This window comes from Chrysemys picta, chromosome 3 (genome assembly GCF_011386835.1).
Source record: "Chrysemys picta bellii isolate R12L10 chromosome 3, ASM1138683v2, whole genome shotgun sequence".
NCBI classification, from domain to species: domain Eukaryota; kingdom Metazoa; phylum Chordata; order Testudines; family Emydidae; genus Chrysemys; species Chrysemys picta.
In genome coordinates, this window is record NC_088793.1 from 47,789,834 (window position 1) to 47,806,604 (window position 16,771).

Here is a 16,771-nt window from a genome sequence, read left to right on the forward strand (position 1 = left end):
TTACAGAACCCTTCATTTTAACCATCCAATCAATCAATAATCCATCAGATTTTCCCCCTCCCCCTGGGTGTGTAACCCCACATTCAGCTTGTTTTGTTTTGCTGGTAGAGTGGGAAAGTTTATTCCATTTCTTAATGGGCAGGAAACTTTGAAGGGGGCAATACTCCTGTTGCCTCTTGCCTCATGTTGTTACTGCAGCAAGGAGCAGCAGGAGAAGAGGTGCTCTGGATTGGTGTCCCAGAGCCTCGGGGTCAGCTACTAGAGTCAGGAAGGGAGAGGGGGAGGGATCAGGGAGTGATGATGTCAGCCTGGAATGAGAGGGAGGGAGGGCGAGAGCGAGTGTTCCGGGTCAGGAAGAGGAATGAAAGGAGGGAGAAGAGCAGAGCGCCCAGGGACCCGTGCTAAGGAGATAAAGTGATTGGCGAGCAGCAGGGCCCCCATAGGAGACCATAAGACGGGCTTCCCCTGCTACTCCTGCTCATTGGGCTTTCTGGAACTGGTCTAGGGGGGAGAGTTTCCTCCTCCAGTAGCGTGTTAGATGCTGGTTCCTGTTGCGGTCTTACTGCCTCTGCTGGGACTCGCAGTGGGAAGAGGAGGAGCAGGAGGGAGGAAGCTTTGGAACCCGTAGTGGGTTGCTGGCGACGGGGGCGCTTTGGAACCCGGCGGGGGTTGCTAGGGGGGAGGGGGGCGGACACTTTGGAACCAGGCGCCGGCGGGGGCTGCTAGGGGGGCTCGCAGCCCTGCGCGGGCTGTTGAGGAAGGAGCGTCGGACCCGGCCGGGCTGCTGGGTGCGCTCCCAGTCCCGCTCTTGGCGCGGCCGGCAGTAGCCGGGAAGGCGGCGGCAGGGAGAGGCGATCCTGCCAGTCCTGCAGCGGCCGGACCCCTCGTGGGCGGCGCTGGCTGCTGCTATGTTTCATTGCATCCCCCTGTGGCGGTGCAACCGTCATGTGGAGTCCATCGATAAGCGGCACTGCTCGCTGCTCTCGGTGCCCGAGGAGATCTACCGCTACAGCCGCAGCCTGGAGGAGCTCCTGCTGGACGCCAATCAGCTCCGCGAGCTGCCCAAGGTGAGCGGTGGAGGGAGGCCCTCGGGGAGCAAGGCAAGGTCCAGGGATTAAATTGCCTAGCCGGGCTCATCAGCCTGGGCTGGGGCTCCTCCCCCTCCTCCGCTATTGTTACAGCCTGCTAGGGTCACAGGTGTCGGCTTTGTGGCGTGGCTGTAGCCGCCTCCCCGTGAGGGGCTGCATCAGGTGAACAGCCCCGGCAGGAGCCCGTGGGCCGGATAACCTCCCTCGGCACCTGCTGAGGCTGAGCTGGGAGAAGTGCTCGCGCTTTGGCCGCTCTCTGAGCTGTCACAAACCAGGCTCCCGGGAGGTGTTTGGAAAAGGGGCGTAAGGGGGGCGGCGGCAGCTCAAGAAGGGCCAGTCAACCCCCCTCTGCCCCCCAGGCTGTGGCCAGCTCTTTTGAAAACCTGCAGCTCCATCCATTCGAGAGCCAGCTGCCTGCTAAAGCAGGCAAGCTATAAAGCAGAAGGGAATGTCCTGGACTCCACCTTGAATCCAAATCCACTCGCACAGCTGGTGTTTCAGGTACAGCGTGTCCCCCCCAAAGCTTGCAGCAGCGTGCGAGCCATACGGCTCAGTGGTGGTGGGTGGGTTCCCCTCCGTCCTCACATTAGAGCGATCCATCTGAAACAGTGCAGCTCCTCCCCTACCAGTCCCCCAAGGAGAAACCTCTGGGGGTGGGGTGGGAAGAAGGGTAGCTGCTTCTGCCATAGTTTGGTGTTCACCCTCGTAGAGTATTTGCTGAGGCTGTTAGTACTAATGACCCAATAAACGTGTTTAACCTCTGGTGTGACTTGGTGCAGTTCACCAATTAAACAAGAACAAACTTGTGATAGCAATGTTTGCCTAGTCAGGGTGTCATCTAAAAAACAAACAACTCCCTTCCCCCTCCATAAAAATAAAAACGTAATAGATCATAAGATCCAGGCAACTTTCTTTCTTCTAGAAGAGGAAAGCTTGTCAGAATTAATATAGTCTTAAATCAACAGCACAGCCTGCAATCAACTATTATCTGTCTAATTAAAGGGACACAAAAATAAAAATTGATTAAGTTAATTACTATTACTGATAGCACCCTAGATAATTGCAAGTGGAGGGGAAATTAAAAAAATGGTTTAGTTTACACCACCAGTGTTTATTTACTTCTGGTACTTTTCTCAGGTCTGTAGTATAAAAAATAAACCAATCAGTTTGGCTCTCTGGCTTGCATTCACATTCTGTCACAAATGTCTAAAGGGGCACTCCATTTCAGATCTTGTTAGTGTCAGAACATGAGTTAAAAGTGATTTTCAGATGCTACATGCTAATATTGTGGGTTTAAATAACTCTCTACTGTGTCTGAAAGGACGTGACCCAATCCAAATAAACAAAAGGAGTAACTTGACTATACATGAATTACTGTGTACACTACAAAGTAAACAGACTACATTTTACATCTATGATGAGGTTAGGTGTTATATGTAAAACACTCTTAAATGAGTTGTCACTGTCCATTTACGTTTAAGCCAACTATCTTCGTTTAAGCTTTTTAAACCAAGAGCAATATTTTTATTGATGTTGGTTCTAAATTCTGGGCCTAGGCTTGCTTGATAATGCCCATTTAATGTATTCTAATGCAACTGGATTATCAAACTATATGCTGATTTTTGGTAACTCTAGTAGCAGAGGAAAATCATAATGTTAGATTAGTTTTTAGTGTTTCACCATGGCTCAAAGTGGTGTAAGTGGCCTTTCAGAAACAATATTTCAAAATCCTAGTGGTGTGGAAGTAGTACAGTACTTGCTGTGGGAGAACTGGGGGGATTAAAGGCCTGAAGCTTGCTGATGTGAATGACAATGACAACATCTATTCACATCTGTCTTTGTGCTGCTGAGTTATAAGTACACTTTAGTATATTAAAAAAACCTGGCTAGATTGAATCTGTAGGGCTGACAAATTCTCTTTTTTCCCCCCATGATGATAGTGATCTTTCCTTTCTTGTATTCTGCTTCTGGAAACTGAATACGTGTGATTCTTATTTTGTTGTACTATAGATTTGCTCTTCCTGTTGGTATGAACTCTACTAGGTCATCAGTGTTCTGCTTCATTTACAGAAAGCATTCACCAGAATTTTCTGTGTAGTACTTTGTTGGCATAGTTTGTCATGTTTGACAACATTTCCTGTACAACTTCTAACAAATTAAAACTTGCTACTAATCTGTGAAACATTAGGTGTTGCTACCATGAGTGTCAGAGAAGCATTTTATGATTCTGAAAAAGCTACAGTCCAGAGTAATTTCTAAAGTAAAGTTCTAAAGTAACTAAAAAAAAAAAACTTTGTAAAAGGTTTTAGGATGGGAAAAGGATTAGCCAGTTGGTAAATTGTGGGTGTGTTTAGTTATTTGTGGGTGATGGTGTGCTACTTTTTAAAAGCATTTTCTTAGGTACAAACTTTGGATCCTAGTGAATTGCAGTGGTGAAAATCTAACACTGGAAATGAAACATGCTTAACTGGAAACTGAATTTAATAAGCAGCTGAATGTCTGTTAACTCAGAATTCAGTTAAAACAGCCTATGTAGCGGAACAGAAATGGATAAACCATAAAGGAGGAACTTTCAGAGGTGTCCAGTATTATTTTTCTGGGATCAGGGGAGTATAATTCATTCTCTGAAAAATAAATGATGGTTTTATAAAACAAGTTTTCTTAGAGGAGCTATGATTGTTTTTTGACTCTTTTGTAATAAGAGTAATTATGAAATGGTAAGGCGTGACTTTGCATAGTGAAACTAGGAGAAGTGTTTCTAACTGAAGAGAATACCTTATTGGTCCAAGTATCAACTCTTGAAATAATTAGACTCCCTGGAACAACAGGTTTGAATCTTGGCATGCCTGACTCAACTCTCCATCCTTATGAGGTAGATAAATCTAGTTCCACAACTCAAGCTTGTGTGAGTCCTTTCAGGTATGCAGTGTAGTTGTAGCTGTGTCAATCCCAGGATATTAGAAAGACAAGGTGGGTGAGGTAATATTCTTTTATTGGACCAACTTCTGATGGTGAGAGAGGCAAGCTTTCGAACTCAGAAGAGCTCTGTTTAGCACGAAAACTTGTCTCTCTCACCAACAGAAGTTGGTCCAACAAAACATTACCTCACTCACCTTGCCTTTTGGATAGGTTCTCTCTTAAAGTGTCATCTGCTCTGCATGGACTGAACACCCTGTGACTCTTTAAGAGTATGGCTATCTGACCAAATTTTTCGCTCCCTCTCAACTCCTTCCTTGTGCAGTGTACTGTGCTCTCATTGCTTACTGTAACTGCTGTCACTCTGCCTCAGACAGGGCCTTATTTCAGGGGTGCAATGAGAGTGCATGAGGGGGTAGTAGATCCTATTGAGACCTAAGGCTCTGTATAAATATAAAATTGCTCGGTGCTATAAATGCTAAAGGCAGAATGATCCATGCACTTCTTGCAGTCATTACTTCTTCTTTCCTGAACAGTGTTGTTGATGTCTGTCAGGTGATTCATACAATAATTTTTTCTGTCTGTTCCCTATGAGATCTTCTGCATTCAGCCTACTTAATGATGGCGTATAAATCCTTCTCTACTCAGTGTATTGGGAGTCCCCCAGGTATAGAAAATAGCTGACGAATAAGAACAGGTGTGCTGGGGTTGCAATACAGCAAGAATCAGAGTTACATCTTTTTACCTACCAAGATTTAGTTTTATTTGAGAACAGTTGCAATCTAGTCTGAAGATTGTGCATGGGTTTTTAGAGGTACTTTATGTGTGGCCAGTGCATACAGTTTATGGAAACTGGCTGTCATGATGTCCTTATGCTGCCTGGCTTATCAGAAGCATGTAAACACATTTTATTAGACTGCCTTTTGTAGTGTCCTATGGACTTTTCTTCTCCATTGTTCTACAGTGTGTCATTAACAACTTCTGATAAATGGACTCAACTGGGGTAGTGTCTGAATAGATATAAGAAATAACAACAAGTGTGTGTTATAATGCTCTTCTAATCTGTTGAGATCAGAGACCAGTTCTCTAAAAACATTTGCTGTAATGGAAATTTTAAAGTTGTGCTGTTTGGAATAAAACTGCCTTGGAAGAGTAATGTAAGAACTTAAGAAAATATATATATATATAAAAATGTGGAACTTTACATTGCACACAAGATGCTGTAGTCATACCTTTATATTAAGAGAAGAGCGAGGCACAAATTTTGCAAAGAATTGGTAAAGGGGCATGTTGTGACCCTCTCTAGGCAGAAGATGCCATTGAAATTATTGAGGTCTGTTTATGAACTGATGGGACAATATGGACCTAAATAGTCACAAATATTATTTTTATAGTGTGCCCTAATCCCACTACAATATTTTTATAAACAAATTCTCACACAAAGCAAATGGCTCTTAAACAAGGCTCCCAAAGACTTCCTGAATTCAGCAAAACCCTCTTTAGTCCACAGTTAGAAACTCCTCTTGCTCAGTACCTGCATTTGCCATGCCTGCCCAGGAAAAGCTGTGGGAAGTTAGGGTCTTGCGACATGCCTTAAAGTTCATTATGTGAAATGTGCAAGTGAAATCATTGCAGACCACAGAGTGAACTGATGCTGTGGCTTACTCTGCAACAATACACACAAACATTTGTTCCTGGTTTAAAATGTCGGTACTTGGGATTGGTTAAAGGAATTACTTAAGGCAGTTCTCAAGGAACTAAGTAAATTACATACTTGACAGAAATGTTTTTGATTGTGCTGCTCAGAGTTGTAGAGGTTGTCAGTAGAGTAAGAAGTTACACTTCTGTAGACAGATTCTTCATGCCACCTGCTACTTCCTTATTAGAGGGCAAAGTCTGCACCTGAGCTTTTGCTGCCATGCATTAGGGCTGATGTAGTTCTGTGGTGCTGAAGGACTGACTATGGAGGGACTAGGGAGGGGTCCTCAAGAAGCAACATAGTCTAGTGGATACAACACTGGACTAGATGTCCTGCAGTTTTGAGTGAGTGCTATTTAGGATGACCAGACAGCAAGTGTGAAAAATTGGGGCAGGGGGTGGGAGGTAATAGGAACCTATATAAGAAAAAAAAAACCAAATTGGGACTGTCCTATAAAATCAGGACATCTGGTCACCCTAGTGCTATTCCTACCTCTGCCACAGACCTGTTGTGTGGCTCTGGGCAAGTAATTTCCTGTCTCTTTTCCATCCCATGCATTGCCAGTCATGTCTGTTTAAATATTCAGTTCTGTGGGACACATTTTGCACGTTACTGTGTTTGTTTGTCCAGTGCCTGGAACGATGGGGCCCTGATCTTGGAGCCTGTAGGTGTTTCTGTAACATCACTATTGATAATACAGGCAGGAGGGAAGCAGTGTGTAGGGAATGAGTGAGATGTAGCCATAGTCTCACGTAAATACGTGGACACACTGGCCAAAATCTCAGTGTCATGCACTGCTACAGTCTAGAGGTCCATGCTTTGGCTGAAGGTTGGTGGAATAATTACACACTCACCGTATACAAACTTTTTGTCATTTTGCTTCAGGCAAGGATGAGAATTTGGCCTCTGTAGGCTTTGCTCTAAGACAGTGTTTCCCAAACTTGGGATGCCGCTTCTGTAGGGAAAGCCCCTGGCAGGCTGGGCCGGTTTGTTTATCTGCCGCATCCGAAGGTCCGGCTGATTGCGGCTCCCACCGGCCTTGGTTCGCCGCTCCAGGCCAGTGGGGGCTGTGGGAAGTGGCGCGGACCGAGGGACGTACTGGCCGCCTCTTCCTGCAGCTCCCATTGGCCCAGAGCGGTGAACCGCGGCCAGTGGGAGCTGTGATCAGCCGGATCTGCGGACGTGGCAGGTAAACAAACCGGCCCGGACCACCAGGGGCTTTCCCTACGCAAGCGGCGGCCCGACTTTGTTGCCCGCAGCGCTTCTCAGTCACTTTCGTAATCAGCTTAAGTGAAATCACAGTAGGACATTCTTAATTTTTGAAATGTGTCCACACAGAGACTTACATAGAAATAACGAAAGATGTGAATTAACTAGATTTTAGTTAGTTCATCTCCAGTTTGTGCATAGACAAGCTCTGAATGTGTTGCAAGGATTTCTGTAGAAAATCATAGACTACAGGGCCCTCTCTCTCTGTCCTACAGCCCATGATGCTGCATTTCCCCCCCAAAAACACCCACCCATTCCTGAGTCAGAGCATTGTCGGGTGGTGAACGCTAGGAATATAAATCAGTGGTGGCAACTTGATTGGTTGGTGGCAGTAGCCTTCCATTACTCCACTCAAATTATTTAAAACACAAAAGCAGTCATGGAATTTATCCCCCAACTGTCACTAGCTTATTTATAGGTTCTTTGTTTCTAACATGCACTGTACTGTATGTTCTGGTAATTGGTCGCCTAAGAAATCCTTATAGTGTTGTATAGTATCTGATCTTGATTGGAGAAGAGTGTCTTGAGAACCAGCTGAGCAGCATAACTTCCCTGTGTGTAAACAAAGATATCTGCTCTTTGTTCACCCGGTTCTTGTGTAGTTCAATCTCCCATAACTCTTAGGGTTAAGATTAAAAAGAAAAAGTTGATTTGGTTGACCAAAATCTAGGAGTTAAGAAAAAGACCTTTATAGTCCTCACTGAGTGCCTCTTTTTAACATACAGTATGTGATTGATTATATTTAGTTTTGACTGGAAAAGGACAATGCATGGCCACAACAATGTTCTTAGTCACTTGCAACCTTTTATTTATAAACCAGGTTTCATTAAACATATCCCTTCTTTACTCACCTGCTGGAAAGAGTGGAAATAGTTTATTCTTTCAACTTAATTTATAGTTAGCTATCACTTGCTATGGTAAAGAAACTAACCCTCACTGAAGAGTAGGGCCTTTTTAGGATTATTTTCATTTTTCTTAAATTCCTCTTTCACTCCAAATCTGAAGATGCTAGTGGGGTAAGAGACAAATAGACTAAACCCACAAAGCTTTTCTGAAAGGAAGCAAATACACATGCTTTGTGACTCACTTCATAAACATATTTATGTTCCTCAAACATGAAAAGGCACACACCAAAAGTTAAAAGCTTTCAAGTCTGAACACAAGTCTCCAGTCAACTAATGAGTTGCATTTCCCAATCTTGTTCTTTGTATTGGCCCTTAATAAAAATGTGTATCGGTAGTTAACTTCTTTACTTTCCAGCACTTGACCTATTACAAAGTTTGATTCAAACCAGTCTGAATGTTTAAAAACACATCCTATCAGTGCTGAACTGGTTGGACAGAAGTGCAGGTCCTTCAGAATTTTAGCAAATTTTCAGTTCAGCAGTCACGTCTTGTCATTTTACTTCCAACATTTAATGCAATGAACTGAGACACAAATGCTTCTGTATAGATTTGGGGTAGAAAACTGGGTCGTCTTTTCTAGCCTTTAAAACTGAAGGAATGAATGGAGGATTACATTTCAGCTTTTCTTCCTGTTTTGCAGACAACCTGTGACCTTTGTGTTTGGGATCAGTTATGTTGGCAAGTAACGAAAAGGTTCCATGACTTCTCTGAATGGCTTTTCAGTTTTTGTCCTTGTGATGTTCCAATTTTTCATTAGATCAAGAGAGTTTTCCACAGAGACTGACACAGGTCTTGTTTACACAGAAAAGTAGAGTGGCTTAAACCAATGCAAACCCGTGTGTGGATACTCTTCTTTCATTTTAGTGTGGCTTATTTCAGTTTAGCCAGTTAGAGCAGGTTTAAGCTAAATCGAAATAGCCACTCCTAAAATGAAATGTGTATCCACATAGGTGTATGCATTACATTAAATTCACACCTTTAGTTAAACTGGTGCAATTTTCTGTGTAGACCAGCTCACAGTGGTGTGTGTCCTCCCTTTGTAATCTGTCAGGTCCCACTGAAATGTTTTGTAATTTCTATAGTATATTTAGTACCTCTTTGTAGAGTCCCTGTAAACTGAATGAGTACTTTTTTTCTTTCCTCCCCCGAAACTGGTGGGTAAACTAAAAAACCCAAACTTTCAGATTTCTTGGGTCAAATTGAATGTTTCGTTTGCTACAAAATGAATTTTTTTCTTTTAGTTTTGACTTGGTTTTAGATATTTTTACCTTCTTTCTTTTTTAAATTTGAGCTAAATTTAAAAATAAATCATGGTTTCTAAATGAAATTCCGAAGTATTTCATTTTGAAAGTTTCCGAACACAACATTTTGAAACATTTTTTTTGAAAAATGTTTTCTTTCGTTTATGTTGAATTTGGTGAATGGTTTTTGCCAAATATATGAATATATATTTTTTGCCAACCCAAAGTTGCATTTTTTGGCGAATAAACTATTTGTCTGAAAAATTTCACCCAGCTCTAGTCCCTGTATTTATAAAGTGTGTGCCATGTCTTGATCAAAATCTTCCTCATTCAGGATAAAGTGCTATGAAAACTCTTTAAATATAGGTCTTTCCTTCTCTTTAGAATACGTGAGACACTTGTATACTATTTAGTTACAGGTCTGTCGCATCTTACGGGCATTTAACATGCGCAATTTCAACTTTACGCGGTCGGCAAAAAGAAAAAAAAAAAAGAGAGAAAAACAACAATTTTAATACTATACCTGTAGTGCGGGCGATTTCGCCCGCCATTGAACTCAATGGGGTTTTGGCTATACGCGGTTTTCGCTTTACGCGCTAACCGCGGAACGGAACCCCCACGTAAGATGAGACAGACCTGTATATGGAAGATGAAACTTAGCTTCTCCCCTTATGTTATGCATTATAATTGTCCTCAGTTATGATGACATATTTCTAAATAGAATTTTTTTAAATTTGTAGAAAAAAGTGCGGCATTTGAAGTTGTCATATGTGGGGAGGAGAGGGGGGATCCAATGGAACGTAGTCCAGCATGCTACCGATGGGATTATAAAAACAATTGTGACTAGCAGTGTGGTGATGGCCTATACAAGGGGTTAAGGTTAAACTATAACAAATTACATTTCTATCAGTAGTGTTTAATGGTTCTTGCTGTAAATACTATTCTAGAACTAGCACCTGGAAACATTTCATGTCAAATGCAATTTTAAATTTGCTTGTATTTCAGGCTAGAAATATAGATTGTACAACAAATAATTTTCAATAAATTCTGTGCATTCCCTTACACAAAATTCAAGTAGCATGCATATGCTCTGTGAAGATAATTGAACTGAAAAAATGATGTTTTTGTGACCTAACTAAAATTATATGATACTAAATTTATATTTTATAAATGTCTCCACTCACTCTCCCTCCCTTTTTAAAGTCTGTAATACACACTTGCACTGACAGTTAAAATAAATGATGCCTTACAGAGAATTTATACTGTTGTTATGTTAACATAATAGTGTAACTATACAAGAACACTGTGTGCTGATTGCTCCAAATTGCAGTAGGTTACTAGTGCACAATGTTCATTTAAAATTGTTTTTTGTCCTTTTGCTGGTTGAGGCATTAAGAAAATAATTTTGTATTTTTAGTAGATTTATAAACAAACAAATCTCAAAATTGCCAACGAAAGAAGAAAACAAGTTCAGCATAAGTGAATGTTTAGACAGATTCTGCAGAGCCTGCACATTCCCTGTTGGTGCCTCTGAGAATGTGGCAGAATACAAATGCTTTCAAAAATCAGGATTTCCTCTGAGGTCCTCTTGATTTAATATTTCTTTCCCTTTTATTTTAATTTGGGAGCCCCCTGCCTACGGTCCTGTAGAGGCGCAGTTGCAGTGGCATTTATCTCAGATGGGGGAAGAAAGAGGGCACATGTCTCAAAACAGAGTGTTCATTATGTTTTACTGTAAAACATGGATTGCTTTAGCAGGTTGGTGCATGCTACAGATTCATTAGTGAGAAGAGGGGCTGTCTTGCCCTGCTTAAGGTGGGCTAGGGCAGTTTAATTGCAGTCTCAGCAGCACCAGTCATAATGCTTGATCACTGGCCTCCCCTGCAGCAGCTAAAATAAAATTGTTTTCCTCCCCCCCCCCCCCCCGTGATCCAATGTCTGTGGCACCAGATGCTCTTTAATCTTTATTGCTGCTGCTTAGTCCACATAAAGGAAAAAGTAAATCCTTGCCTACAGGAAAACAAAACGAAGCAACCTTTTCAATGTGTTGCATTACAGAGAGGGCATGTGAGTAGAGATGCAGCAGCATGTGAACTTTTAAGCCTGGATAACCCCTTGTCCCTTTTCCTCTATTTTTGTAAAGGTGAGCGGTAGCAGCATAGTCCTGGACTCAAAACTGGCCAGTTACTGATTGTAGGTCAGGGATGGCATGCCTTTTGAGCACAGCTGCCAAAACCTAAATTGGTGGTGGTGGAGTGCCAACCTTAGTGAGGCTTCAGTTATCCCATTCATTCTCTCTCTTCATTGGCCTCCCCCCCCGCCCCCGCCTTGCTGATTTTGTATCTCAGACTTCAGTGCATCCGTTGGAGGGAAGAGAGGGGCATGCTGCATTTCTTATGTGTCTTGTCAAGCACGTCATTTAGAGTGCATGCCAGTAGAATTTGAATCATGAACTGTAGGTCTGTGCTTTCTCTTGCCCTGAAATTTGGCTCTTCTCCTTCCCTTCCTTTTGGTGTGAGTTGCACATGTAGGTGAAGCTTAAGGAAAAGAATGCACTGCATGCTGTCAAGAAGCATGACCTTCTTTCATGCATTATTTAGGGTTACCATATGTCCGTATTTCCCCGGCGGCTGGGGTCCGGAGGCAAGGGGGCTGCCTGAAGCCGGTGGTGCTCGGGCAGCTTGGCTCTTAAACAGAGCCGAAGAGTCCGGGGAGGAGCAGAGCAGCCGCGGGAGGGGAAGTGCCCGGCCGGTATTTTCCCGGACATGTTCGGCTTTTTGTCAATTCCCCCCGTACGGGGGTTTGATTACCCATAAGCTGGACATGTCTGGGAAAAACCGGATGTATGGTAACCCTAAGAGCCTCAGTCTCCCCCCTCCGTCCTGGCCGTGCAAGGAGCCCCCCTGCCAGCGGTCTGTGCAGCTGTATCTCTCCCCCTCCCCCCCCCCCGGTGGAGCCGCTGCCTGGGGGCGGGTCCTGGCGCAGGGGAAAGTTTCTCGGTGCGCGGTGGCAGCTCCCGGGAGCCCAAGCTCCCCCACCCAGGAAGGACCCGCGCTGCAGCACCCCCCAAAGCCTGAGCTGCCGCAGCCTCGCCAGGTCCGGCTGGGAGCGGAGTGCAGGCTCCCCTGAGGGAGGTGAAGGGTGGGGGACTCTGAGGTGGGGGGGATTCTGATGGTAGGGGGCTATGGGAGGGGGTGAGGGGCTCTGAGGCAGGAGCTGTGGAGAGTGGGGGGCTGTGGAGGGGGTGGGCTATGGGAGGAGGCAGGGAAATGAAGGGTAGGGGTTATGGAGGGAGGTGAAGGGAAGGACTGAGGTGGGGGTGCTGTGCAAGGTGGGGGGCGCTATGGAAGCTGGGGCCTATGGGGGAGTGGGGGGCTCTGAGGCAGGGGCTGTGGAGGGGGGAGCTGCGGAGGGCAGGCTCTCAGGAGAGGGGGCACTGAGGCAGGAGAAGGCTGAGGATGGGCCCTGTGGAGAGCGGGTGGCTCTGAGATGAGGCCTGGGGGGTCCAGCGGGCGGGAGGTGGCTCTGGGTGAGGCCTGGGGAGGTCGGGCGGGCGGGAGGTGGCCTGGGGTAGGGTTACCATACGTCCGGATTTTCCCAGACATGTCCGGCTTTTTGGTCCACAAATCCCCGTCCGGGAGGAATTTCCAAAAAGCCGGACATGTCCGGGAAAATAGGGAGGCATGGTAAGGGGACCACCTCCTCTCCGGGCTCCAACTTTCCCGGCTCCCGCCGCTCTCCACCGCAGCGGGGCCCGAAGCAACTTCCCCAGCGCAGCAGCAGCCGGGGGGCGGGAGGGAGGAGGGGGAATGCGGGGTGCTCAGGGGAGGGGGCGGAGTTGGGGCGGGGCCCGGGCCCCGTGGAGTGTCCTCTTTTTGCAGTATTGAAATATGGTAACCCTACATTATTCAAATTCTTAAAATTATGCAGTGCCTCCCAAAAGATGAAAGCACTACTCTAACCCAGCTGTAAAATTTTGGGGTGGATGTTTGGAAACAATCCTTACCCATGCTCATCCCCATCCCTCTGCCTGGATCGATGCTTTCTCCAAAAAAACTTCTAACAGGCTCCTTTTCACTGTGATAAATACTGTCAGATGACTTTTTTTTTGTGAGGCATCCACAGGCTTGATTCATTGTACAAAAAGGCGACTGATTCTTTGGGCCATCTGCTGCTTTCTGCTGCAGAAATGAGGTCAGCTGGTTATGATGAGGTCCAGTAGTTGTTGGAGTTTTTTATTTCATAGCAGTAGTAGGTAGAGGCCTCAGCCAGATCAAGGCCCTGTTCTGCTAGGCAAACAGTTAAATGATGGACAGTCCATGCCCCCAAAAAGTTATAATCGTAATATTTTTTCTAAATTGGTGGTTGTTCAGAATAAATGGAGGGGAGCAGTGTTTGTCAGATCCCGTTCTGTTCTGCACCCCACTTACTATCCCAGTAAGTCGTGAGAATGCAGGATTTGCTCACTTGCTGATGGTGAGGCCACTGGGTAGCTGAAAGATCCTGACTTCAGTTATGTTATAATAACTGGCTTTCTGTTAGACACAGAGCTGCTGCTGACTATCCTACAGTTCATGAGACTCCAACTGATTTTTTTTTCACACTTATACCTGTCTGTTAAGCTTCATAGTTATTTCAAATGCTTAACTTCCTCTAGATGTTTATACCAACTGTTTAAATAGACGGTTGTCTTCTGCTAATCTCTTAAACTGTCATTTCTCATTGTTCCCACATACTCCTGCTCAGAGGTCATTGTCTGGGATCAGTGGGGACTATAAACTCTTAAGGGCTTCATTGCAACAGTTAACTTGAGGTAGTACACTCAAGTTTCTTCACTTGAGCAAGCCTAGTTTTATTGAAAGCTGCCATATTGCAAAACAGCACTCTTAATGCACAGTGATTGGATTATCAGCGCAGTGACTGGGTTTAACTGGTGGTGACTTCTAACAATGAATTCCTGCATCTTCACTGTATACAAGCTCCAACCGTCCCTCTGCCTCACACCCCCTCCAACAGACCAGCTAGTTTGAGTTCTAAGCACCACTTGAGCTGGAGACTCTTGTGTGTCTGGATGGGAGTCAGATTATGGGGGCAAAACTTTAGATGTGGCTCAGATAGCATAATAATGCAGTGAAGACAAACCCAGAACAAAAAGGCAGTTGGATGTATACAGTATCTGTACAGCAAAGACAGTAACTAAGGCATGTGGTTAATACATTAATGATGTTCTAAAACAGACTATTAATATACCACCACAATATCACTTCTGTGAAACAATTCATGATAGGTACTGACATAGCCATACAGTAACTTGATTTCCACATGGGAGGCATCTGTTAACCAAGCAGGTGTTAATATTGAACAGCAATTGTTTCAGCTGTGATCAGGATCTCTTACATGTTAAATTAGGTTCTTCTTCTGAAGTTTGGTTGTCTTTCCAGTGTAAAAGAGAGTTTTTTTTTAAACTTAATATATGCCATCTAGCTATACTTATTCAAATTTACCACCAGATGATCTACAGAGTTGATTGAAAAGTCTTCTTCAAGAAAGAAATAATCTTGGAGCTTGTTTCTTGGGAAACAGTGAAGTCCCATGGTAGTTTAAGAGATGAGGCCTTATCCTTCTCATAGAGGATGCTGGTAATCTATCAGTGGGTGACTACTTTACTGCTTTAGGCCCAACTGCACTTTATGTAGGGGAAGGTCAGCCTCTTATCTTTGGTTGTGACGGATCCTACATCCATGAATGCTGGCTTAAGGTTTTCTTGCCTTCCTTTTATTTTGCTCCTGAGATATATATTGATTGGCTGGAGACCTCCTCCTGGACATATCCTGGAAAAGTGGAGAATTGCCAGGTGTCATTCAGTTGTTCTTTTAGCCGTGCAGATACGCAGGTAGTCTGTAAACTGACTTTTAAGACGAACGGGTCTGTAACTTTCAGACTGTTGATCCATTTTTATCTGAACTTGAAGAGACTTCTTTCAACAATTTAAATTACGCATTCGGTTTTTTTTACTGGCCTTTAGGGGTTTGGCAGTCTCTTTTTGCTGTAAAAGTTCTTTTAACGTTTTTCAGTTTAGTTTCTGCTCTTGGAATAAGCTCCAAAACTAGAATTCAAATCTGAGGTTAGGTTGGACATGGTAAGTGCAGTTGGCACAACTCCCCACACTTTTGGAACTTAAAATTCAAGAATAACTACTCTATCGAGGATTACTAGTTAATATTCATTTTCTTACTAGGACAAATAAGCACTTGGAATGACACTATCCTTATATATTCTACAGATGAAATTATGCTTTTAGCAAAGCTAATCAATGGCATAGGTTGCTTAGTATATAAATATCTACACAAAGAACCAGTCTTGTTGTCTGTCATATTTTTAAATGTATGTAATCCTCTTTGACTTAAAATTGGAGACCAGTAATTTTGAAAAACGTATACCATTTATTAAAACTATATTTAGATGGACTCTCCAGCCCATAATATATGCAGGCTTATAAAGTTAGTCTGAATTTTCTGCATGCAGTGTAATTTGTAATTGTATTTGCAGTGTTCTGAAAGATTCCATGCTGATAATTGTTTTCTTCTGTGAAAATTGTGTCTTAAGGTAAAGATTTATTTAAACATTACATTTGAGCCGACTGCTGGCATGACATCACCTGTGACGCCAGCAGTAGAGGATTCCAATATCCAATAAAAAACATCTGAAGTAAACCCACCGCAACAGTTATTTCCCTCTTCTGATTATTTTAACATTCTTACTCCTAAGGGAGTTCTGTGCCACTGTGCATGTGCAGAATTTATGACCCCCACAGATTTCTTTGCTTCCTCGCAGAAAAATGACTTTCTGATGGGGAAGCAAAGGGAAGCCGTAAGAGCGGTCATACGACACTCCTCAGCAGTATGATTCGGGTGCCTAGGGCAGCTGGCAGAGAGGTAAATCACTGTGGAGCAGGGGGCAGGACTGGAGAAGACCTGGCTGGTGGCTCCTATCCTGCACCGGGCTCACCTCCTAGTCCCAGCTGGGCTAGGAAGGATGGGACTTCCTCTTCCCCTGCATGGATCTGGGGCCATGTCAGACCCACCACCAGATTTCTCTCCTAGCTGTAGGAAGCTCTGCAAACTCTCTTCTTCCCCCCCGCGCCCCAAATCCCCTTGCGCTTCCTGTACCCATCGCTCCTCAGCTGCAGGGGGAGGGATCACTGTAAAGGGAGCTGCTCCCACATCCACCAAACCCCCATGCATTCAGACCCCCTCATACCCAGACCCTCCCGCCGAGCCTCATCCCCTCGCACCCAGAACCCCCTCTCCCCCCACCCCCGATGAGCCCCACTCTCCTTGCATCTGGACCACCCCGACAAGCCACCTGGATCCCCACCCTATTGAATCCCAGCCATCTATGCCTCCCACACCCAGACACCCTCCCCCCCACTGAGCCCCAGCCTCCTTCACCTGGACTGCCCTGCAGAGTCCCATTATCATTGCACCCAGAACCCCCCAAAAAGCCCCTGTGCATCCAGATTCCGCACTGAGTTGCCCTCACCCACATTGCCCCACACACAGCCCTCTCAACTCACACCTGGATCTCCCCTCCCCTCCCCCTAAGCCCCTCGACACTTAGGCTCAGCAATGCAGGATCCGTCTGCCCATACCT

The 16,771-nt window shown here is 44.6% G+C and overlaps 1 protein-coding gene across 3 annotated transcripts in view; it reads left to right on the top strand.

Annotated features, from left to right (window-relative positions):
• The first annotated feature begins 335 nt into the window (after positions 1 to 335).
• Positions 336 to 16,771, top strand: part of LRRC1 (leucine rich repeat containing 1) — a 112,654-nt gene continuing 96,218 nt past the window's right edge. Inside the window, exon 1 of one of the 3 annotated variants that reach the window (XM_005300209.5) lies at positions 336 to 1,067. In XM_005300209.5, coding sequence (XP_005300266.1) covers positions 909 to 1,067 — 159 coding nt within the window. In that variant the 5' untranslated portion in view covers positions 336 to 908. Of the gene's footprint in view, positions 1,068 to 1,187; positions 1,590 to 16,771 lie in introns of those variants that run through there. The other 2 variants (XM_042848810.2, XM_042848811.2) reach the window with 2 other exon arrangements.